General features: G+C 46.2%; 1 protein-coding gene across 2 annotated transcripts; it reads left to right on the forward strand.

Moving 5' to 3' along the window:
* On the forward strand, positions 1 to 23248 carry SLCO4A1 (solute carrier organic anion transporter family member 4A1). Of its 2 annotated transcripts, none has more exons than XM_015881673.2 (12): positions 1 to 76; positions 10537 to 11440; positions 12237 to 12327; positions 13126 to 13247; positions 13458 to 13569; positions 17376 to 17530; positions 18168 to 18363; positions 18931 to 19096; positions 19747 to 19919; positions 20234 to 20298; positions 20452 to 20600; positions 21436 to 23248. In XM_015881673.2, the coding sequence occupies exons 2-12, from the start codon at positions 10678 to 10680 to the stop codon at positions 21583 to 21585; spliced, it is 2142 nt and encodes a 713-aa protein (XP_015737159.1). In that variant the 5' UTR covers positions 1 to 76; positions 10537 to 10677; the 3' UTR covers positions 21586 to 23248. The 2 variants fall into 2 exon arrangements, with proteins under 2 accessions (XP_015737159.1, XP_015737161.1); XM_015881675.2 differs by lacking the exon at positions 1 to 76 and adding an exon at positions 3818 to 5969.
* The last annotated feature ends 879 nt before the right edge of the window (positions 23249 to 24127 follow it).

Here is a 24127-nt window from a genome sequence, read left to right on the forward strand (position 1 = left end):
CTCAATGCCCTCCCCTTCGATGCGGGCAGCGGAGCGCGGGGCGGCGACGGGAGGGCAGCGGCGGCAGCGGTGGCAGGTACCGGCCGGGGGGATATGGATGCGGGATGGATGCAGGATGGATGCGGGATGGATGCGGGAAGGATATGGGAGGGATATGGGAGGGATATGGGAGGGATGGAGGGATGTAGAAAGGATGGACGAGCACGGGGTGGGTACCGCGGGCTGCTGGCTGCTCCGTGATACCGGTGGCTTTTGGGTGCACCGGAGAACCGGGGACAGTGTGGGCTTTGGGGGCGGCTGGATCCCCTATGAGATCCCCTTCCCCACAGCTCTGCACCGCTCGGGGAGCCCCAGGGCGACGGGGATGGGGACGGGAGGAGCCGCAGCGTGAGAAAAGCCCCCGCGATGGGGATGGGGAACGGGGATGGGGATGGGAGAGCGGGGTTGGGGATGGGGGAGCGGGGATGGGGTTCTTCTCCCGGGGTTCGGGGAGCGGATGGTGCCGTGCGGCTGTTGTGTGGTCATCGTGTGCGGAAACGCGTGTCTCGATTCAAAGGAAAAAAAAAGAAATCACCGGAATAGACACACGCGTGTCGAGACTTTCCATTTGGTCTTTCAGCGCGGTGCTTTTAGAACGGTGTTTTTTACCACCATGTAATTGAAATTCGTCAGGACTGAATCGTTTCTTCTTTTTCTCCCCTTCCCCCACCCCTCCCGTTACCGTATTTCTACGGGAAATTAGAAAGGTGCAGAGAAGGAGTGGGAAGTAGGAAGAGCTGGCGAGGAGGCACGGCACAGAGATGCTTACAGCAAGTGAAAGGGATGCAAATAATACGGGCATCCTTATTTCAAGGGAATTGTAACTAAGTTAGAGAAGGAAGGTACAGGCAGCACGCTGGGCTGAAATTGGAGCGCTCTCATTGTTTGACCTGTATTACTTTTGCTAACCTATTTGCTCAGTTGATATGAATCTGGAGTGTTGTTGTAATAAAAACGTGCTTTTCAGCTCTGAGTGCTCAGAAGACTCTTGTGGACATTCATCACATGAGTTTGTTGCACGTTCCTTTTATAAGCATTCTATAGGCTGCTTGATTTTACCAAGCAACACACTTCAAACATGCAGTTATCCCAGTCTGGCACCTCCATTTCTCCCCACCTAGTTCTGGGCTCCTATAGGGAGTTGCTTGGTTGTAAAAGCACACATTGAAATCACATTTGATGGCGGATTAACACAAAGGAGATCTTTAGAGACATATGCCTTGAGCCGTTGTAAACGTGAGAAAGAGGATGAAACAGGGTGAGTGGGGGAGGGGTTTAGTCTAATAATGAAAAGAAGAAGAAAAAAGTGAAGCTGTTTTAATGCAAAGAAGTCCAGCCTGCAGGCTACCGCAAATGATGTGATGTGAAGCGCTGCTCGCAGCCCTCTACACTGGGGCTGACTGCAAACACCTGCCCCATGCTTGGCATGGCACGGTGTTGGTGTGCCCAGGTGTGCCAGGAGCCGTGCAGGACTGCACTACATAGATCCAGCCCTGGGTTATCCCCGTGGAGATCCTGCCCTGGGATGGCAGAGGACACTGGAAACAGCGTTTGGAGCCAGTTATTCCTGGCTCTGGGAACTAGGAGCTGCCTGAGCAAGTGCTTACTAGAAATCTTTACAGGGATTAGAGATTCACAGACAAGGAGGAAGATAGGATCAGCCATCAACAAAAGGAATAACCCCTATTTTAGGAAGATCAGCATCCAGCTGCTCTCCCCCTCCCAATTTCCAATTGCAACCCCCTAGAGGTTGCCTTAGTCTCTTTTGTGTGCCTGAAGCATGCTGTGGTCCTGCTCCTGGTTTGGGTCTTAAAACCCTGCAGCAGCCTAAAGTGTGACTCATGACTCTGCTTTGTGCTGGATCATTCTGCTCTTTCCCTGCTGAGCCCTTGTTCTGCTCCCTTTTACTTTACTGTGCACCAAGCCCTGCTACCTGCCTTTCCCTGAGAGCTTGCTCACAACCCATGGGTGAAGGTGTCAAACACTCTGTTTTGCCATTTGGGTTTGTGGGCTTCGTAGTTCTGTTCTCTGAGCTGCTGTTCATGCATTGATTACTCAGGCCCTGGGACTTTTAAGTCTTGCACAGTCCCATTAATGCAGACGATGAGCAGTGGAAATGCTTTGTAAGATGCATGGGAGCACTTAGCAGAGCTGATAGCCTGGTGCTGGCCTTTCAGGATAGTGAGGTGCTGGGCATGGTTTCAAGGGGAACGCTCCCTTTCCCCTTTGGGTTCTTGATAACAGGATGCTGGTGTTAGAATAGGTTGCAGGGGCTGTTACCCACATGCAGGGTGGGTAATGCTCTGAAGTGCATTGATATTCCAGTCTTTACTTTAGTGCCTGATATGAAACAAGTTCTGCTTTCCCAGGACTCAAAAACCACGTTATCTGGGCCCACTTCTGGGCTGATCTCCTTACTGATGAGCAGTACTGGGACAACAGCAGCTCTGACCACATCTCTTTCTGCCCCATGCTTGACACACAAGAACAGCATGTCTGCAGCTCCCCCAGCTGCCCTAAGAGCTGCTACTGGAGCTGCTTCTCACCCTTTTCAGAGAGGATTTAGTGCTAGACCACCCCATGACTTAATTAGTTTCGTGCCATCTTGGCCTTGAGCAGTATCCCAGTGATGCTAAATTGGGCGATCCAAGAGCAAAGAGGGTTTGTAAACACTTTCCATGGATAGTACTCCAACGTAGTGCTCTTCTGTTTGATGAACCCCAGGCAGAACTGCCCATCCCACTCTAGAAGTTGAGATGAGTGATTGTCAATGAGTGCTCAGAGAGGGCCACTAACCAGCAGCTGTTACATCAGGCCTTTTGTTTGTACTGACAAGAACTTGAGATATGTGAGTGCAGTATTTAATACTGGCAGAATGATGTTATTCTAACTGTAAGACTCTCTTCAGGCAGCAGTACTGCTAAATCTGGGCAACTACCATATTGCTGGTACCAAAAATAACACCATTCCAGTCCAGGTTTACCAGCAATGGGAGTATGTCAGTGGTGGGAAATGTCTGCTTTATTCTTCTTATCCCTGTTGGATGTTCAGCAAGGTAGAAATTCGTGATGCAACAAAGATGTTAGGCTGATCTCCCATTGTGGTGGAGCTGGGGAGCTGGACAAGATGACCTTTAAAGATCCCTTCTGACTCACTGTGATTCTTTGTGTATTTACACTAAAACTAAATTTAATTCCTCATCTTTTTATACATGTAATATATTGCTGCATGATGTCAATAGTCTTCAACCACTTGAATTCTCAGATCTTGGCTTAGCTCTTCCAACATGAAAATGAAATGCTGACAAGGTTTGCTTAACCACTGCTAGGTGTTATAAAGGAGCTTGGGAGTCTTTTTAATGTGGAGAAAGTAAAGCCAAACACTTCTTTTTTTCCCAAAAGATACTTTGACTTTGCAGTGCTCTGCCTGAAAATAAGCCAAAAAAAAAATAAAATACTTTTTGGCTTTTTTATAGATATGCTTTCACATTTGTGAACTAAAGTGCTTCAGGTACACCGAGATAGGGGTTAATTTTCTAAACGGTTCTAAGAGATAGAAAAGAATACATATAGATGACAGAGTCTGGCTCCTTGTGGGACTGACGTGCTCCTGCTCTGCTTTGGTATAATGAAGGCCAAGGCAGATGCCACAGTGCTTCATGTTAGCATAAGAATTCCCCCAGAAAGGGACTGCCTGTCACTTCTTTCAAAGAAGCTTTAAGCTTTGTATTGCTGGAGTGGACTCAGCGCTGACGAGGATTCTGACCCTTCAGGCCAGATGTGGGGCTTTTTTACAGTTGCCTCACAGAGCTCATGAGCCCCTTGTGTGTGTTCCTCTTATTTGGTGGAAAACCTTGAAGGGACTACTTAAAGATGCTGAAGAAACTGAATTTAAATGAGTGCAAAGTAAGTAACCAGGCTGTGTTCATGCCTCACAGGACTCTGCAGGGGCTGTGGGAGGCAGGCAGGTCCTCAGCAAGGCAAACCAAAAAGCTCCCAAGTCAGAAACAAGAACCACACCGTGCTGCTGCATGGAAGCAGGAATCCCTTGGAGGCAGTTTGCAGATCTGTGAGTAAATCTGTCCCCTCACAGCTGCTCTCTGAGGCTGCGCTTCTCATCCGTGAGAGCACAGAGGGTACAAAGCAGAGGCCGTGTGGGCACGCAGGGACAGCAAACCCCTCTGAATTCCAGCAGATGTTTTGGGTTGACAATGGGAACATTATATGCCTGTTTATTCCTTTATCTCAGGAAGAAATACCATTTGGCAACAATTTGTTCCCTGGCAGTGGGAATGAATTGCTGGCCTGATTGAGCCTTGTGAGAGGAGAGGAGTGCCATCCTACAGGAGCTTTGCAATGCCAGCAGTGTTTGTGCTGGCAGAGCACGTGCACACCTGTGCACACACCATCCTATGGGCCCACCTCACCATATCACTGTGCTGGTGCTGATCTGTGCTGATGGCTTCAAGCATTTTTCCACCAGCATCTCCCAATGTGATCTCATGTCCTCTGGTCAGCAGTGATTCTTATTCCTTGTGCTCAGCCACGTGGAAGCATCAGGCCATAACACAACTGCCCATGTGCACCTTGTTGTGCTTTTTTGCCACCCCTAAGACATTCTGTGCCTTCTGCGTTGTCACGGCTGCAGCCATGATAGAGAATTGCAGCAAAGACATTGGTGAGGACTCAGTGCTGAACATATTGGAGGTTTCTAAGGAAGCGATGACTTCAGACTGGCTTCTCAAAGCCTCCTACAATTCTCAGGCCGTAATATTCACCACATAGCTTCTGCCTGTCCCCATTTGCAATGATCAGCAGTCCTGCACACTGCTTGCATGCTACCTTCAATCTCTGACCCATTCTCTTCAGGTCTGTGTTCCTGTCCAAATCTAATCACTAAGTTGTAGTTTGTGGTTACAGTACCGGTTTGAGATTTCGAGTCAGAGAAGGAGGATTCCTTTGACAGGGATCATCATTTCCTCTTGATTGCACAATTAAAACGTGTTTTCCAAACCATGACGTGTTGCGTGATCAAATGCAAACTAACCCCAATCCGATGTGGTGTTTATTTTAAGTGAATGAAATATGACAGCTTTGTTTAGCTCATCGTTGGAGGGGCAGATAGTGAGTACTTGGTGCCAGGAGGCTTCAAGGAAGCACATGCTGAATCAGAAGTCCTACAGTTACGTGACCCTGAGCACTGGTCTGGTCTGAACACCCTTGTGTCACATCAGCTTTATGCCCAAGGGGTTATTTTGCACCATCTGGCTTTGTGCTAGATCAAATACGGTTTCTGTTGTTGTAGCTAACGGGAGACCAGAGTCTATTCAAAATAATACACTTGGCTAATCCAACAGAAATATGATTATTTGCTCATTCCTGCTCCAGATCATATCTGCACTGATGGGTGATTTAGAAACACAAAAAATAGTGATGGTGGAGACATGGCTAGAGAGCCATGAACGAGCTGGACCTGATGATCTTTTTACATTGGGCAGGAGAGACAATAGGAATGTCCACCTCCAAGTAGGTACTTAACTTTTAAGCAAGTAATTGAGAGAGAAATCCCACTCAACATGGAATAATGTGTCAGGGAGTCATTGGAGACAGAGAAATCAGGGTTATTTAACTGTATGTTTTGCATGCTATAGTGCCTTCCTGGGTGCTCATCTGAGCTTAATGAAAAGAAAAAAAAGAAACAGCTGGAGTTCTATGGTAGAGTGCCAAATGGCCCATTTCAAGCAGCAAGTTCATTTAAGTGCTGTCTGGGAGTGCTGTGCTGTTCCTGTGCTTGGCAGGAATCTCAAGACTAATACCTCAGAGGATTAGAGAGCATCATTGAACGTTAAACAAGATCCAGGCTAAGCGGTGTGCACCACTGAGCTTGTGCTCTGGAGGAAGCTATTACTTGCTGATCTGGAAAAAAAAAAGGTGAGCTTGTGTGGGAAATACTCTTCCCTCAGCTGAATCGTTCCTGTATTGGCTCTGTCTCTCCACCCTACTCTCAGCCTGTCTCAGGGACTCATGTGCTCTCTGTGGATGGCAAATGCTGGGGGATGCACCTTGTGGGTTTTGTTTTTATGTGTTGTGGTGCTTTTTTTCCCCCTGCAATGTGTTTATCTCTTCTAAAGTGATCTCTTCATCCCTGTATTATCTGGGTTAGGACAGGAATTGGGTAGGAAACCAGCCCAGCAACATGGCATAGAGCTGGAGAATATGTCTTAGAAGGCTGTGAGCAGCAGATGTCCTGCAACCTGTGCTCTATTGGTAGAGCAAATGGGTCATGGTGCATGGTTGGCCGTAGAAAGCCCACCTGCTGTAGGAAAGAGCTGCTGGAAAGCAGTCTTTTCTCAAGAAGAAGCAAAACATGAGTTAATCTGGATGTTGACATCCTACCCCAGTGCCCACATTATATAAAAGTGGTGTAGAGGCTTTGTCCCGTGGCAGACCTTCTGTGCAGGAATTCGGAATGCCTGGGATTTTATGTAGTTTTCTTCCCATACTCCAGCATACTGGAAATGTACATGTTTCTCTAGATTTCTTTGGGTGGACTTTTTTGCCTGGGCGACAGTGGTAAAAGGGGGCAGTGGACTGAGCTGGGTATGGGTAGTTATAGCTGCAAGAACAACTGCGTTTCTGCAGTTGCTGTGTTACAATAAAGCCAAAACAGATTCCTGATTCTCTGCAGGAGGAGGGCAGCTTGATGTAGTGCATGAATTGATGGTTCAGGTGAAAAAAAGCCAGATGGTGGTATCTCAATGGAAAGCCTGCTCCAGCAGCAATACAGCAGAGAAGCATGTAGAAAACCGTGCAGAGGCTTTGCTACTGTTGCAAAGAATGGATAATTTGGCTCATTCAGTTTGGTCATCTCATCCAGGATTTGCCTTAATTGTTTCTTGGAAGCAAGAAGGGATATGTATAGGAACTAAGTGACAGTCATGGAGAAAAGCTGACTCGTGGTTCATGCAGAAACATTGTACTGAATATTGAGCTTCCTTAGATGTCTTTAGGAATCTAAATGCTGGAAAATAATGTACATAGATCTAGATCATGGGAAAATACTGGGGCTGCATCCGCGGTGCTAGCGTGGAAACTTTCTCATCATTGATCAAACTTAGGGGAAGGAAAAAAGACATTAAAGCAAGAATGCCATTAGGGAAAAGGAGTTAGGCATTATAGCATAAAGGAACCTTTTGTCTGGCTAATCTTTGCTGCAGCAGAATATTGTTGCCTGTTTAAATCTGCTCTGTGTATTGGCATGGCAAGTTTTTGAAGATGGGCTGAGGCAGCTGCAGCCAATTGCGTTTGTACAGATAAGCTGGAACAAATAAGTAAGCTCAGAAAATCTGGCTAGATTTATCTTCAAAGCATTTTCAAGCAGCTAAATGAAAATTATCCAAGCCACCTTCCTGATTTCTTGCATATTATTGCATTAATTTGCCAGCATGTGGAAGGGCGCTTGGAAAACATACAAAGGATTTTGTGAGTGCTAAGCTTTGCTAGATGGACGTTATTTAATTATAAATGTGTCCTTGTTCCGATGATAATTTAGAGCCAGCTTCTGCTGCTGGGTTCTGTGCTTCAGACCCTAGCAGGACTGCACCTGTAATAGTGTAACCGGTGGGGAGCACAGCGTTAGGTATCCGTGAGCTCTTTGGGTGTGTTTCTCATTCCTGAAACATTAGTACATGTGCAGGATGCAGAGGTTAATCTTTATGAATTTTATTATAAGATACAGATCATGCTTTCATTGCCTTGCTACCACTGTAGTGCTGATTTAGTATTGTTGGCAGCCTGGAATCAGCTGTATGTCTTCAAAAATAATAACAATAACGAGTTAAAATCTTGCAGCAAAATGAGGACATCTATTGACATAATACTATTGGGACTGGTTCAGAGCAAAAAAGATCTCAGCAGCTGAGTCATTAAAAACAGAGATGAACGAGAAGCAATAAGTGGATGAATAACAATTATTAGGAAGTACATAAGTAAAGTTTTATGGTGTGTGTGCATTTTTTTTTTCCCCTAAGGATTATGTTTTGTCCTAAAGTAGCACATGGCTCCCATGGAAGATAATCTTCCCAGTGAATGTGTCAGTTCCAGTTTATAAACACTTGGTGAGATAGCAGGCAGCGTGGTGGGCACAGCGTGCAGCATTGGGCTGCCTGCCTGGAGCACTGGGTGCAACCCATCTGCGCTGGTGTAGTGTAATGGGCCAGGACAGGGACTGAGGCAGAATGTGAGGCTTCTGGGCATGAGGGAGGCATCTGCTGCTCCTGGGAGAGATACAATGAAAATACTTCATCCCGTGTTTACTGATAACTCAATAGGATCAAGAGTAACAAAAGTCGGAAGGGAGGATTCTGAGGTCACTTGGAGCTGGTGGCCAGATTCCTCCTCCTTCTACTTTAAAGATGGGAAAACTTTAATGCTGTTCTCTAATCTTTTCCTGGCTTGTGAAGTATGTACTGATGGAGGCATCCTGCTGCTGATAGATGTAGTATGAGTGCTTCCCCCTGGGTGCCCCGTTGGGAGCTCTTGGCTCTCCATCGTGCATGTTAGCAGCATGAAATGGGCTTATTTACCTGCTGAAAATGGTGCTAGCAAAATCAGTTCCCAGCTAAGCAGCCTTCTTCATGATGCAGTCAAATGTAATGGCAACTGTGTGCAATGTGGGGAAGCATGCAGCTGTAGACTGTTGATTTTGACTTTGGTACATGACCCATTCTGCTCTTTAATGCCTGTTCCAACAGCCAGTCAGTCATCTCTGCTGAGTTTAATAAAGTTAGAGTGCTAAAGCACTCTTATTTATTGTTTGCAATATTGCAAAGATGAGAAAGATAGATTTAGAGCCGCAAGAGTCATAGGGACATCAGAGGGATGAAAAAGTGAAAAATTATGATCTTACATCCAAACTATTATCCTTTTATGCCAACACATCACAAGAGTCTGTCCCTGCAGGTTTCTATGCTCTGGGTGTGGCAGTGGCCCTTTGGCTATGACACTTATCCTGCCTAGTTTCCCAGAAACCTGGACCCCAATGTAGCTGGTGCCCTCTGGTCACCAGAATGGACTGTGAAGATTGCAGTTATTTGCAAACAAAAGGCCTCATGCACTGATGGGTGCATCTCATCTGCTAAACCGGTGCTGTTGTAGCACTACTGACATGCATTTATATGGGGTGCATCCTCTGGCCTTCTGGGGTGAAAGCACAACTGTGATAATCTTCTAAGCATCAAATTCTTCAAGCCTACCTGCCCTTTTACCTGGTGCCTTTAAGAACCAATTGTAGAGGTCAGACAGTTCTACTAAAGGAATATTCCTTCAACATTCCCAGGTTACAGTAATCTGAGCATGGCTCATTTTATTGGGACAACAACCTCCTCTTTTCTCCCATTCCCTTTGAACTCAATCTGAAGAGGAACGTTTTCTATAGGAGGCTCTTGAAGAAATATTGGCAGCAAATGTTGGGAAATACTGAACGCTTTGAAAATATTCTGTAATAAAGCAGTCCTTGTCCAGTATTTAAGATTTGCACTCAAAGGAGAAGTTTCTCATTTACATCATTTATGGTTCAGCCAAAGCATTGAACTAAAAACACTCTTTTTGTAAAAAAAATTCTGTTCTTCTGCAGTGTTGAGGTGCTGGGATGCAAGGACAGCACAGGGAATGTTTGAAAGAAGGCAGCCTCCACTGGTAATCAGGTTAACATCAGCTGCCTGTGCCCTCCAGCTTGCTCTGCAGCAGCACGTAGTCTAATTAGTTATAGAAAGGATTTTACTGAATAGCTGTAAACAGATCTCAGGGCCTGGGATAAAATCAATCCAACTGTGGAAACTTCTCAGGATAATTATAAACTGTTATTAGCATAGTGTGAAAGAGAAACCAAAGGACTTTTAGCAGTGGGAAACTTGCAGCTTTACACAAATTACTCTTCATGGTAAAAGGGAAGGGAAAGAGGCTGCATCAAACTGGGATCAACTTTGGGGAGAAGTGATGAAGGGCTTCAGCAGGCAGGGAGATGGTCTTTAGCTTTTTAATGCTCATCTTTTAGAATAAGAGGTGTTGGCCGTAAGTTGTTCCAGGAGAGGTTCAGGTTGAATATTAGGAATCATTTATTCTCCAGAGAGCAGTGATGCACTGACACAAGCTGCCCAGGGAGGTGGGGGGATCACTGTCTCTGGAGGCATTCAGGAGCCATGGAGATGTGGTGCTGAGGGAAATGTTATTGGGGTGATGGGTTGGAATTGGACTTGGTGGTCTGGAGGTCTTTTCTAGCCTTCATGATTGTATGATTCTACAAGTAGAATTTTCTTTTCTGTACCATTAATGGAACTCCAGTCCCTGAGGTAGTAGCACACTGTGGTGGAAGGCATGCATGCAGCCAAACTGCACAGTGAAACACTGGTAATTAATGAGAAAAAGCATTCTGCGAAAGGAAAAACCATTCTAGATTTTAGTAGTAGTAAAAGTATCTATAAATCTTCTCTATTCACAGATTGCAATGGTCCTGGCTCAGCCCTTCACCATCTAATGTGTGTGCCAAAACTCGCAGCCCGGCAGTAGGCGCACGCTGACCACCCTGCAGAGCAGCCCCAGCTGCAGTCACCAACACTGGACCCGCTCTGCTGTACTGTTCATGGCAAAGTCCCATCACTTAACGGGAGAGAATGGCTTCCACTTCTCCCAGCCACTCGTCTTCCCCAGTCCATCCCCTGTGGGTGAGGACAGCTCAGCCTTCGATTCGGCAAGTGGGACTCCACTGAGCAATGGCACTCCCAGCGGTGCCGAGTCCTGCGAACTGCCCCTCTGTGAGGCCAAAGGCATTAAATACATCTCAGCCGAGCAGGAGGAGCTGGCATGTGGCTGGGGAGGATTCACCCCCGGTTGCTTGCAGCTCTTCAACACTTCCAAGGGCGTTTTGTTCTTCCTCTGCGTTGCTTCCTTCCTGCAAGGCATGACGGTGAACGGCTTCATCAACACGGTCATCACCTCCATCGAGCGCCGCTTTGACCTGCGCAGCTACCAGAGTGGGCTGATTGCCAGCTCCTACGACATCGCTGCCTGCCTCTGCCTCACCTTCGTCAGCTATTTTGGGGGGAATGGCCACAAGCCACGGTGGCTGGGCTGGGGTGTGCTGGTGATGGGCTTGGGCTCCCTGCTCTTCGCTTTGCCCCACTTCACCACGGGTCGCTATGAGGTGCGCTCCTCAGCTGAGGTGGGCATCTGCGCTGCCAACCAGAGCCTGCCCTGCGCTGTGGCTGCCTCCAGCCTCTCCAGCTACAGGTTCGTCTTCATGCTGGGGCAGTTCCTGCACGGGATGGGAGCCACGCCGCTCTATACGCTTGGCGTCACCTATTTAGATGAAAACGTCAAGACTAACTACTCCCCTGTGTACATTGGTGAGTGGCTGCCAAAGGGGCTGGGGGGGAGGTCTGCTCCATCTGCCTTGGCAGCCCCAGGAGCTTTCACAAGAGGTGCTCCAAGTCTTTTGTTCCTGATGACAGACATGATGATAAGTAGAGAGAAGCAGCTGTTTGGGAGGTTTTCATTACTTTTTCCCCCTTATAGTTATTGGCAGGCAGGCACTGCAAGTGCAGCTGGGCATTTTCACTCCTGCAGTCCTGCAGAACAGGAGGTGCCGGTGTTCCTGGCACAGCCATTGGCTGGGGACAGTCTCTCCCATGTGCATGGCACTGCCTTTCTCTGGCCATCAATCATGTCCATGCAAGGCATTGTCCTTTCAGTGCCAGAGCACGGGAGGAATGTTTGTTTAGATGCTGCTGGTGCAACATACAGGGCAGCTTCTCTGAGAAAGGATGCTCCATCCATAGATTAGTAGAATCATTTGAGATGGAAGGGACCTTCAAAGGCCAATTGAGCCGACCCTTCTGCAGTGACCAGGGACATCTACAGCAGGGTGCTCAGAGCCTGCTCCAGCCTAAATGTCTCCAGGGACAGAGCAGCTACCACCTCTCTGGGCAATCTGTTCCACAACAGACCCAACGAAAGGGTCTGTTCTTTCTTATTGCCTCTCTTTAAATACTGTAAAGTTGCTATGAGGTCTCCACAGACCTCTTCTCCAGGCTGTTCATTCCTCAGCACTGCTGGTTATGTTGAGGGTGCCAGCACTCCCCATCAGCTGCTCATCCACTGTAGTTCTGCAGGTTCTCTAACACTGATTGTTTTTCCTTTCAGCTGTTTTCTACACTGCTGCAATCCTTGGGCCTGCAGCGGGTTATCTGGTAGGAGGAATGTTTCTAAATATTTATACTGAAATTGGCAGAGAGTAAGTGGCTAAAAAATAATCTTGTTCCTTTTCCTTTATGCTGTATGTTTCCTTTGGGGTAAAAAAATATCCAGAAAAGTAACACAGTGGCTGTGGGGAAAATGCCCGCTGTGTTCAGCAGCATTTCTGTGGGGGGGCTGAGGCTGTAGTGGTTGCTTGCATTAATGCTGTCACTGGAAGAGAATTGCTCATGAACCTGTCAGCCTAAATCCTTCCTTATGCTGCACTGCCTGCTGTAACAAGGCTGAGAGCAGCAGGTGAATTTTTTGAATGAGTTCCCCCATCAGGCCAGGCTGCCAGCAGTGCAGCTTTTCCTCCTGGCTATCTGGCCACAGTGCCTGGTGTCTCTTTGCTGTTTATGGTTTCTAATTTATTTTATCACCTCTTAGCCTATAGCCCCTGTGGCAGACGAATGGGCTACAATGGTTGAATGGGTTTTTGGGGAAGGGATGGGTTATTTCCACCAGCTGTCTTGCTGAAAGGATGGCTCTTGGATAGAACAAGGCTCACTGCAAACCCCAAAGCAGAAATGAAATGGGGTGAGGTGAAATATGCAAGTGAGAGATGAAAAGAGAAATAAATGATGTAATTTCTCAGGCTCACTAAGTGCTGTGCATGTGTCAGGCAGGACAGATGGTGGACATGGCAGAACTCTCCAGGAGAGTCAGTTTCCTTTAGGGATGTCCCCATCATTCCCCCAGCCTCCGCCAGCCTTAGTGAGGGCAGTGCCCAGCTTTCCCTCTCTGTTTCAAATCGCCGCCTCTCTCCCTTGTGTCCTTTTGGGTTTGTCTCTTGCAGGACCGACATCTCCCCAGAGAACACACTATGGGTGGGGGCATGGTGGATCGGCTTTCTGGGTGCTGGAGCTGCCTCACTCCTCATCTCCATCCCCATCCTGGGCTACCCCCAGCGCCTCCCAGGTAGGCAGCTGGTGGGGTGGGTCTGTGCCTGCACCCTCCTGTAGCCGGAGAGACAGGGGTGGACATAGAGGATGAGCTTTTTGTGTTCAGATTCTAATTAATACATTAATTTCACCAGCTGCTTGTCTTCCTGCTGCAGATTCACCCCTTTGGTAACACCACATCTCATGTCTCACCTACTCCTTGTTCCCATTTGCCTCTCGTTTGCAGGGTCCCAGAGGTATATTGTTATGAGGGTGTCGGAGGCTCATCAGCTGAAGGATGGGAGCCACAAAAAAGCATCAGATCCAGACTTTGGGAAAACAGTTAAAGACCTACCTCGGTGAGAAAGCTGCCCCAGAGGGTGATGTGCAGAGAGCTGGCACATTTTGGTAGAGACAGACACCTCCTTCACTGTCTCAGGCTTCTTTGTTTGTTTGTTTTGCCTCTGTGTTTATTTATGTGTTAATACTTCTTAGCTCTCCCGCAAAGCAGTGATACAGTAACGTGAAATNTTTCAGGCTTCTTTGTTTGTTTGTTTTGCCTCTGTGTTTATTTATGTGTTAATACTTCTTAGCTCTCCCGCAAAGCAGTGATACAGTAACGTGAAATCCCAGGGCATGTTGTGTGGGCAAGCACACTTACACAGGTTTGGTAGGAAATGGTTTAAAGGAATCCTGGAATGTTGGGTAAAAACAAGTAAGAAGCCAAAATTAAACTAAGTCTTGGATCTTTGAAATCATTTATGATCTTCTTTTGTTGCTGTTTTGAGTTTTATTTGAATAGAGATGTTTCTTTGTTTACTTGGCTTGGCTTCAACTGAGAGTGAAGCTGTGGGTGTTGCAGAGAGATCTGGGCATCGCTTCATTTCAGATGGCGAGTTTGCCATCAATAAAGGGGCTTTTCATTTTTGCACTTCTCCCAGGACTGTTCTTAGGGAGGAGTTTGCATCTGCATGTGATGGCTGACATGTTGCCAGAGCCCATGATACTGCTAGAACTTTGTACAGGCAGAGGAGGGCTGAAACAAGCGCTCAGTGCAGGAGCTGTCAGCAGCGCTCCATCCATGTTGAGTAACACAGGTACTCACATAGTGAAAGGTAGTTAAAAATCCTGGGGACCTCATGGGAAGTTTACCAGGGGTTAAGGCAGTTTCATGAAGAATATTACATGGAATAGATTTCAGTGCTGTTATTAAATGGCATACTTGACTTGGTGCCATTTTCCAAGGTCATGACTTATTCTCCACACGGAAATTAAATTCAAAACCTGCATTTAAATGATGGTAAGGTTATGACTGAAACCAACACAGACTGGGCAGCAGGGAGGGATGAATTCAGGGTTTTATGTTTTGCTTGCTTACCTTGAACAAAGCTCCTACTATTCCCAGTGAGGACTGTCCTAACAGTGATTAGAGATGTCCTGGGACCATTCACGCCTCATGCCCTAAGAATGAGCACTGAAGGCAACTTGGCCCATCTCACACCATTCAGATCAGTCCAGCTCTTAACCTGCTTCTTTCTCTTGTTTTTAAACCTCAGATATCTCTTCTCTTTTGAATGCAAAAACCCAGCAGACATTTGTGTTCCCTGGTTTTGATTAATAAAAGGGAAGTGCCTTAAAGGCTTACTGTTCTGGAAACTTCCATTAAAGAGGAGACTGCATCTGCCTGCAGCTTTTGGGTACGTGTGGCCCTGCGCACACAGCAAGGCCAAAGGACACTGTTGCTTTTGTTTAGGTGACAGATAGGCTGCTACATATTTCCTCACAGTACGGACAGTAAGAGTCTCACAAAGATAAAAAGAAACATAGATAAAATAGACTACTATTCCACACCATCAGGTCTTTTCTTAGAGAGCTTGATGCAATGCCATATCCACAGTGCTCCCTAAAAGCAGAAGTGTACAAGAACAAAGCCCAGACAGATTTAAGCGTCTGCCCTCTGATTTGGTTTTGGGCTGAAAAGGCATGATAAAAGATCACCTTCCTTCTGCTTCCATATGTTTGCTCATGTGGAACATCCCCTGATGTCAGCACAGGGGAATTCAAAGAGAAGACACAGAGGGCCACACCAAGGCAGAATAGAAGACTTGCTCCTTACTAACAAGTAGGGCAGAGCTTGAAGATCACTCACTGATTTTCCCGTCTTCAGGGCAGAAAGCTACAGCCAGTAGTATTTCACTTGTCTCCCTTGGGCTACGTGGCTTTGGCATGTGCCATGGCCTTACTGAAGCATCAGTTTGGAAAGGAGAGGATGTTTTTCATTCCTCTGGGACATAAATGTTCCCCTCAATCCCCTTGGTGGTGGTGGTGACAGTAGGTGACATTGCTGTGTGCTGGAAAAATCCCTGTTCACATGCTGTAAGACTGCACAAATACTCGTCTATCACTATTGACTGCTAGCACGGGGCTGTGCAGTGTTACAGTCTGGCAGTTTTCTGTCCTGGGCATGCACTGCTCTTCTGATGCGTTCCATGTTCACTTAACAGGACCATTACAAGAGGAAAGGGTGCCCACATTTGTTTGTATGAGTAAAGATTTGTGGGATGAGGCTTTTATACATGGCAGGGTACTTCTGGTAGTGCTGAACTCCCTTAAATCACTTTGGCTGCAAACATTGAGGGCAGCCAAGACTTCTTGAAAATTATGTGGTTTCTGGGTGTGACTAAAATCCTGCTGCTAACAATGAAAAGATGTGTTGATTTTGTTGAGGTTTTAGGTGCATTATTTCCTCACAAATACGTCTTCTGTCTGCAAACAAGAAATGACTCAGGTCATTCATCATGCTGAAAGTTGTTCCTCTTAATTTTCCTACCTGCAACCTTTGTCTAACAGGCACAAAGTAATGCTTTTTTCCAGGGAACCACTCTCTTCTTTTCTCTTGAACTGTAAATGGTGAAGGCATTGTGTGTTTTCTACAGCAGTCATAAGGCCAACAAGGAGTGTTTTCTAGCTAAGAGATTAGGCTTTTTTTCTTCTGAAAGAAGCACAGTTGAAAAGATCGGTCCTGTTAAATAGTTCAGTAAACTAAGATAATCCCAGTGGCTAGACAATGGTTATTATAGAACCCTCTGAAATCAAGGTGTAAGAATGTGTCTTATGTCTTTCAGCCTCTTTGTTCTATTGACATGGTGGAATTGTCCACTTCATTTGAGTTAAACCAGGTAAATCCCTAAATTCCTAGCATTATCCAATGCTGAGTACCGCACACACTTGTTGGTTCTGCCATTTCACATTTCTTCCCAAGCAGTTAATTGACAGTGCCTTTCAATTCAGTGAGCATCTCCCTGGGTCCCAGTTGCTGTTGCTGCAGTATGATGAGGCTGTGCCATACCCCAAAACAAGGCAATTGGCTGTCATGGTCTGGGCTAAACTTGGGGCAAGTTATGTGGCAGAATTTCAAGCTTGTTACAAAATGCTCCCTCCAAAGCAGCGCTCTTAGTCCAATATCCGAGATAGTGGGAAATAATTGAGACCATTCCATGTGCCTGAGGGTGTTTCTGAGTCTCAGAGGTGGAATTATTGCTGGATCATCTTTCTGCATATAAATGACAGATGGCAATTTTTCTTGAATATCTGTGGCTCTCTACTAAATCCCAGTAGGTCAAAAATAAAATGTATTGTTTCTTCTTAGATGTTAATCTTCACCTAAAACTATGCTTAGATTGTGGAAGAAAGATTGCTTTCTGTTCTCCCATGAGATATAAGGTGTTTTAGAGGCACTTCTTCTATACAGAAAGACTTGCTTGGTATTTCCCACGAGCTGCAATAAATAACCCATATTTGTAAGTGATTGTTATTCTCATGAGGACATGTGTGCACTTGAGAAACACATATACATAGGTATATAACACAACTTTGTTCCCACACAAAAGGTGTTTTATAATAAGCAGAGTTCAAGGGCAAACTTGATCCTCACCATGCAGTTGAAAGGGGAGAAGTGAGGGTAGCTGAGCATCCTTCTGTGGCTGGTAGAATTCAGTAAGTTGAAGTGGAGAAGGTCACTGCTCTTTTAAAAGCTCCTATTGGGATTCTTCTTTCCAAGGGATGCAGTGTGTTGTGATGCTGCCCTGTCTTACATGTGGAGGGAACACATCTGAAATCAAAATGTGCCACAGCAGTTCAATTCCAGTATATTTGTCCTTCCCAGATCAGTATTGCTGCTCCTGAAGAATCCCACCTTCATCTTCCTCTGCTTAGCGGGAGCGACAGAAGCCACTCTCATTGCTGGGATGTCCACGTTTGGACCCAAGTTTTTGGAGTCTCAGTTTAGTTTAAGTGCCTCTGAAGCTGCTACTCTTTTTGGTAAGGAAACCTGGTTTTGCTGCCTTTTCTATTGTTATGAAGGATGAGACAAACACACTTTGCCATTCATTTACAGAAGGATAATCATTTTCCACTATTAAGCAGTGAGGATCATTTCCTATCAGCATGTCTGTACCAAGTGTGTTTTCAGAGCTCTATCTACTGACATCAGTAAGAAATGCATCACTTCTGTAGCCATCTCTCACTACCTAGAAAAGGGTGAAACAATTGTATTCAATTCATTCTTGGACATAAGCAGGCAATGTTAACAGTCGCCTCTGACAAGAACACTTAATCAGAAAATGGGAAGATCTTCAATTAACTCTTTCATTCAAGACCAAGGAAGTTTGATCTGAGTTCCATGGGTTCCAACATGCATCAGTATTCATGATGTGCTTCTTTAACTGTCTCTTTTAATATGTAGAGGGAAAAGAAGCTGCATTATTAGGTTCAAGCCACATTACCCTAGGAACTATGGAGGTCCACTTATTGTAGCAAACTTTTCTTATCTCCCACCAAAAAGCAACACAGCAGCCAAAGGGTTATTCTCACGCAGACACACTGCATGTATGATAAATGAGAAACTCTTCAGTGATATTTCTAAACCCGTTTATGCTGTTTTGTCTCCCTTTTTCAGGCTATCTGGTTGTGCCGGCTGGAGGTGGAGGCACATTCCTGGGAGGATTCCTTGTGAATAAATTTAAACTCCGCTGCTCAGGAATCATCAAATTGTGTTTACTTTGCACGGTGTCAAGTCTGCTAGCTATTTTCATCTTTTTCATTCATTGCCCTAACATGCCAATGGCAGGAGTAACCCAGATGTACAACGGAAGGTAATAACCATGTCTTGTACTGTGTGGCCCTAGTTGGATTATACTGCCAAACTCATGGTGTTGATGTTGGTCATCATGATGTGGGTCTTTGCTTAGGGTTGGAGATGGAAGATAATGTCCAGTCAGTCTTAGAGGCAGATATTGAGGGTGAGAACTATATTCCCAGAGTACATATATCCAAACTTTTGCATTTAACTGGGAGTGTAAGTCAGCAAGAGGCTCAGCAAGCAGCAATATCTCAGTCTCCCTACTTGACTTCGCAAGATATCCCTCTGTACAAATAATGTGAGTTACTGGTATAGACTAAAAGTGGGATCTCCTGTTCAAAAGCAGATATCTCCTTTTGATCTGGTCACTAAAGCATCCTTTGCAGCTACAGGGCACAGTTCCTGTTTCATGGTTATAAGTAGGTGAGATGAAATCCTTCCCAGGCCTGGTGTTATGTTCTCCAGAGCTCTTTTGCTACCTTCTCCTACCTTCCCCTCTTCTCCTCCTCGTTCTTTACCCTTTTTACTTCTGGAGAACCATTCTGGGTCTCCCCATTGACTGTTCCCATGTTTCCTTTAGCACTTTGCCCGGCAGCCAACTGAACCTGACAGCAGTGTGCAATGCAGAGTGCGGCTGCCTGCAGGAGACCTACAGCCCTGTTTGTGGAAGTGATGATGTTATGTATTATTCTCCCTGTCATGCTGGGTGCAGAAAAGTGTCTGAAAACCTCCGGAATGGCAAGAAGGTATGTCCCACAGCACTGTGTATTGACAAGGCAGCAGCACATTATCTTTGGAACGTTTTGGCTGGCTCTGCAAAAGCATACTCAGGTTTGGGCTTTGTTGCAAGTCAATGTAAAAGGCAGAGACAGCGCAGAGAAGATGGAGGATGCGCTCAGGAACCACCTAGAAGGAAGATAAAAGGTTCCTGGAGGTTGCCCTGCTTCACTTCCCTCAATGTGTCCAACTTTGATTTTTCTCCACGCTGGGTCAAACTGCACAGAGATTTATGGGATGTCATTGAGGGAAGAAGGAGGAGAGCTTGGTGAGCACCTGCTTCCTGTGCCAGTGTTTATGGGGCTTATTTTGCTTGTTCAGTGTGCATGATGTACCTCCACATTCTTTCAGCACACATCTTATAGACATAGACAAAGGCTCCAGATAGGTAATAATGACATTGAATGTTGAAGTGCTGCCTGGCAAAGTTGATTTCTGTTATTTAATAATCTGTTTTGAAGTAGATGCATCAAGAACGCAGCCTGATTTCTTTTTCGGTCCACACCAGGAGCAAAACCAGCTGCTTTCTGCCCTCTCTAAATTCATTTCTTATTAAAACCCAGTCCTGACTATCACCATACTCTCCCCAGCAATCCACTCACCAGTCTTTCTTTCCCAGGTCTATGGTGAGTGTAGCTGCATTGAGAAAACTCTCCTGCTTGGTCCTGGTGAGGCAGAAGCAGGGAAATGCACTTCCCCTTGTGCAAAAAGGACCCTGCTGCTCTTCTTCATGTTTGTGGTGATCCTCTTCACCTTCCTGAGCAGCATTCCTGCCTTGACTGCAACACTACGGTAAGCCCAGGATCCTCTGCAAGAAGCCTCAGTTATCCCACCTCCATTTTACCCATTGGCACAAGCTCCAGGGAAAGCGTGATGGGAACTACTGGATTGGAAAGGGAAGGGCTGATTCCCACCATTGCCTAGCTGGGAAAGCAAATTTTAGCACTTGCAGCTCTTTTTTCTGACATTGGTCACACGTTTGCAGTGGCATGAGGGATATGCTGCCGTGGGACAGACCTCGTTGTGCAGGGCATGGGTGCTGGGTGCAGGGAGAGTTGGTGCCATGCAGCCTGGCAGAGCTGCTGAACTACCCTCTTCTTCCCCAGGTGTGTCTCCGACAGGCAAAAGTCGTTTGCACTTGGGATCCAGTGGATCGTGGTCCGAACTCTAGGTACAGTACAGAGCAGCACAGTGCTTCTGTGGGGTGTGTTGGCTTTGAAGAGCGTGCCCCACACTGTTACATGTTCAACAGAGGTTGTATTGGAGGTGGAGGGAATAAGACATGAGGTCTTGAATGGACGATGTTGGTTCTGTCTTCCCACAGGAGGTATCCCTGGCCCCATTGCATTTGGGTCAATGATCGACAAATCCTGCCTGCTCTGGCAGGACCAGTGTGGTGAGCAAGGCTCCTGCTATGTGTACCAGAACTCAGCCATGAGCCGCTACACCCTGGTCACAGGGCTGGTCTACAAGGTGAGGTTGGTGTTTCACTCTCTGATCAAGAATGTATTTAGGAGGCAGCCACTCATACTGGGGGAGAGTCTTACAGAGCTGTGCTATGCCCATCCGCTCCTTTCCAAAGCTGAATTAGACCTCAAGACAAGAGATAGGGAAGGTAAAAACTTCTCTTGCTTCTCAGCAGATAATGGTGCTCCAGGTACTGTTGTTCCTTTAAAGTCCCATTACATTCCAGGCTTACAGCTTCTGTTGCACTATAAGAGAAATCTCCTCCAAACAGTTACTGAATGATTTTTGCTAAAAAATGGAATAAAATATATAAGTGCAGTGTTAGTGAATGGGTGATGAAATTGTGGGCATACTGTAAATAACCATTTCCTGATAGCTGCTAGAAAATACGAGAGCATTGCTGTGTGATTCCTATTTACTAGCTGAAAGCCATCGTTTCAACTGCTCCCAAGTAGGCACTTGATGTAGAGAGCAGTGTTTAGCAGCTATTGTGACAAAGTGGCTTTTGAAATCCTTTGCACATTAACACACTGCTTTGCTGGTTTAAAGCCAGTGAGGGCTGGGCATCTGTTTTGGGAGAGAGAACAGGGAGTAACAGGGTATTAGGAAAGATTTCATCTCAGAAGGAGCAGTCAAGCATTGGCACAGCTGCCAAGGGAGGTGACAGTGCCACCATCCCTGTAGATGTTCCAGATAAAGCAGATGTTGCACTGAGGGACATGGCTTAGTGGATGTGGTGGTGATGGGCTGATGGTTGGTCTGATGATCAAAGTGGTCTTTTCTAACCTTAATGATTCCATGTTTCTGTCATTCTATGATTCTGTGATCTTGGTGGCTGCAGGTGCTTGGAACAACCTTCTTCACCATCGCCTGTGTGCTGTACAAACCACCACCGACAGAATCAGCCCCTGGCAGCTCAGACACATCAGAAAATGCCAATGGGGACCTCCAGGAAACCAAACCTTCGCTCCCAACTGAGGAGGATATATGAAGCTGTGCACATGCCAGTGACTTTCTTAGTCTCAAGAATACGACAAAAAGACGTTATGAAGCCCCAAAGTTTTTAATTATTAGTAATATTATCACTTTTTTTACTTCAAGATAAATAATTTAATTAATCACTGATGTGCTTGCTATTTTACTTAACAGCGGAAGCACATTCCAAGTTGTGTGCTGATGCAATATGCAGTTATTTAATTCTATTTAAATAAAGGGCTACCGTAGCTTTATTCTCTGTCTGTGACAAGCAAGGACCATGATCTCCATGAGTGGAAACAGACACCAGTAACTCCAATGGAGTGAGTGGGGTTGAAGTCACTAGAGGATCCGGTCCGTAATATCTCAGTTGTAAAGTCGACTGTAGCAAAACTTCCCACGAGACTTCCTTGCCTGGAAAGACACCTGCTGTCCTGCAACCTGCATTGCAAAGACAACCGGCCCTTAAACTCCTGGATGCAAAGCAGACAGCCCAGCCAAGCACTGTCTTCCTGCAAAACAGATTGACATCAGTTCGTGCTGGCATCCTCCAACCTTGTTTAGAAGCAGAGCATCTAGTTATGCAAGCTGGTATTCCTGTGCAATGGGAGATAGGTTTGGGATGAGGTTTGTCCAACAGATCCATCAGTACAGGCAGAGATCCCTGGGAGCTGCTCAGTACTGTACTTTGCTGCCTCATTTCCTGCAGGGTTTACGCTGTGGTGATGCATCATTTTTTTGGTGGTGTTGCTGAGGGGTGATGCCTTTTGTAATGGACTGTGCAAAACTTGATCGTGTATCTTGCTGTTTGTTGGATGCAGGAGGATGTGAGATATGGATCTGTGTGGTGCTTCTCTTCGGTTGCCCTGTACGATGTTGGTTATGGGTACATGCAAAAAGTCAGAATGGATTTATTTTTCTCTTGACTGCTAAATTAAGGGGGAGCTCACCGTAATGACAGACTGCTTTGTGGAAAGGGGATGCTGACCTGTACCCAGTGTGGTGCTTCAGGCAGAAAGGGCAGGGTTCCCAAAGTGGCCTGTGGGTGTACACCTGCAATACTGACCAGAGGTAAAGAGGGGGGAATTTCAGCATCCACCAGGAGTTTCCCTGGCTTCCCCAGCAGCCCCCATCAGGTCAGAGGCTCCATCTCCCTGCATTTGAACAACCTCAAGGTACAGGTACAACTATGGAGGATGGGGAGGGCTGTGGGTAGCCCTGGAGGTGCTGCACTGAATCTTCTGTTGAACAGGACATATGTTACTGAGCTGCATTGCTGGCACTGCTCTGTGCCAGGTGCTGCATTTTTTTCCTTTGGCTGCTTAAACGTTGTCAGCTGGTGCAGCATGATGATGAAGGGCACGATGAGTACAGAATGCAGGAGAGCCCTGCTGTCCCAGAGGGTCAGGCTTGAACACACAGATGCAGGAATTGACCTCAGCATCACCCAGACATTCACCAAAGGCTTCTTCACAACCTGGCCTGGTTTTGGAGGCACCTGCAGACATGAGTTTCTCTCCCCTCTTTGCCCTTCCCTACTTACAGATGTTTGGGGTACAAGCAGGGTTCTCAAAAGGGGAAAACGCATGAATGTATTTTGGGAACATGTTTTATGTATGATGTATTTATGAATGGTAGAAATTTTTTTTAATATATAAATATATATACAGACATCACAATGCAATCCTTGTGCTTATTAAATGAGCTTTATCTGAACCTCTTCTTTCCAGAGCAAAATAAAACATGGTGGGAGAGGGAGGAGGGGAGTTATCCTTATGCTGTGGCACTGATGAGGGATGGATTTCATGAAGTAGTAACAGGGCACTCCCATCTCATTAACAGGTTATGTAGGTGTACAGGTAAGTTGGGACAAGATATTTGAGAGTATGTTTCCTGGTCCCATATGAAGTATTATATTGCTATAAAAGGCCAAGAAATGTGATGGGTATTTCAGTGGTGCTTGTGTTTCTATCAGCCTAACAGGGTCCATCCAACTGTTGGGACAGCAGGTGACACTGAGACCCTGAGGGTGTGTGTCTTATGGTGATGTATCCCTCCTTCTAGGGAGGATAATAGCAAATAAGTTAAATAAGTTAATTGGTTGCTGAGGAAGGACCAAGAGGGGAAGGCCTCTGCTGCCACATCCTTACCCACAGTGACACCATACAACCACACGCTGTTTGCCAGACCCATGCTACGTAAATGAGGGCAAAGTCCTGCGTCTGCTGTCGTTTGCAGAAGGGATGATTCACACTGTTTGAGAATACAAACAAACAGCAGTTGGTATTGAGGAAATGTCACAGGGAGGTAAAACAAATGGGAGCACGCACAGGGCTCCAAGCAGGGAGAGCCGCGTGCTATTTGTTGTAGGCAACAACCCGGGCAGTCAATGAGCTGTTCTTCCCAAGCAAAGAGTTTGCAAAATTCCTGAAGGTTTTTAAACAGCAGCAAATAAAGCTGTGCCTGCGGTTCAGAGATGGATTTGAAGGGCTTCCTGCCATGGTTTGTCCCATCCCAGAGTGCACAGAGGGGCCAGGCAAATCCTATACCTTGTGGTA

Source organism: Coturnix japonica, chromosome 20, assembly GCF_001577835.2.
Source record: "Coturnix japonica isolate 7356 chromosome 20, Coturnix japonica 2.1, whole genome shotgun sequence".
Classification (NCBI taxonomy): Eukaryota; Metazoa; Chordata; class Aves; order Galliformes; family Phasianidae; genus Coturnix; species Coturnix japonica.

What these genes read in the sequence shown, in the direction of transcription:
- SLCO4A1 (XM_015881673.2), top strand. Translation starts at nt 10,678, where the DNA reads ATGGCAAAGTCCCATCACTTAACGGGAGAGAATGGCTTCCACTTCTCC. An exon ending in ACAGTTAAAGACCTACCTCG is followed by an intron (nt 13,570 to 17,375) that starts GTGAGAAAGCTG and finishes TGTCCTTCCCAG; the next exon opens with ATCAGTATTGCTGCTCCTGA. An exon ending in ACCTCCGGAATGGCAAGAAG is followed by an intron (nt 19,097 to 19,746) that starts GTATGTCCCACA and finishes TTTCTTTCCCAG; the next exon opens with GTCTATGGTGAGTGTAGCTG.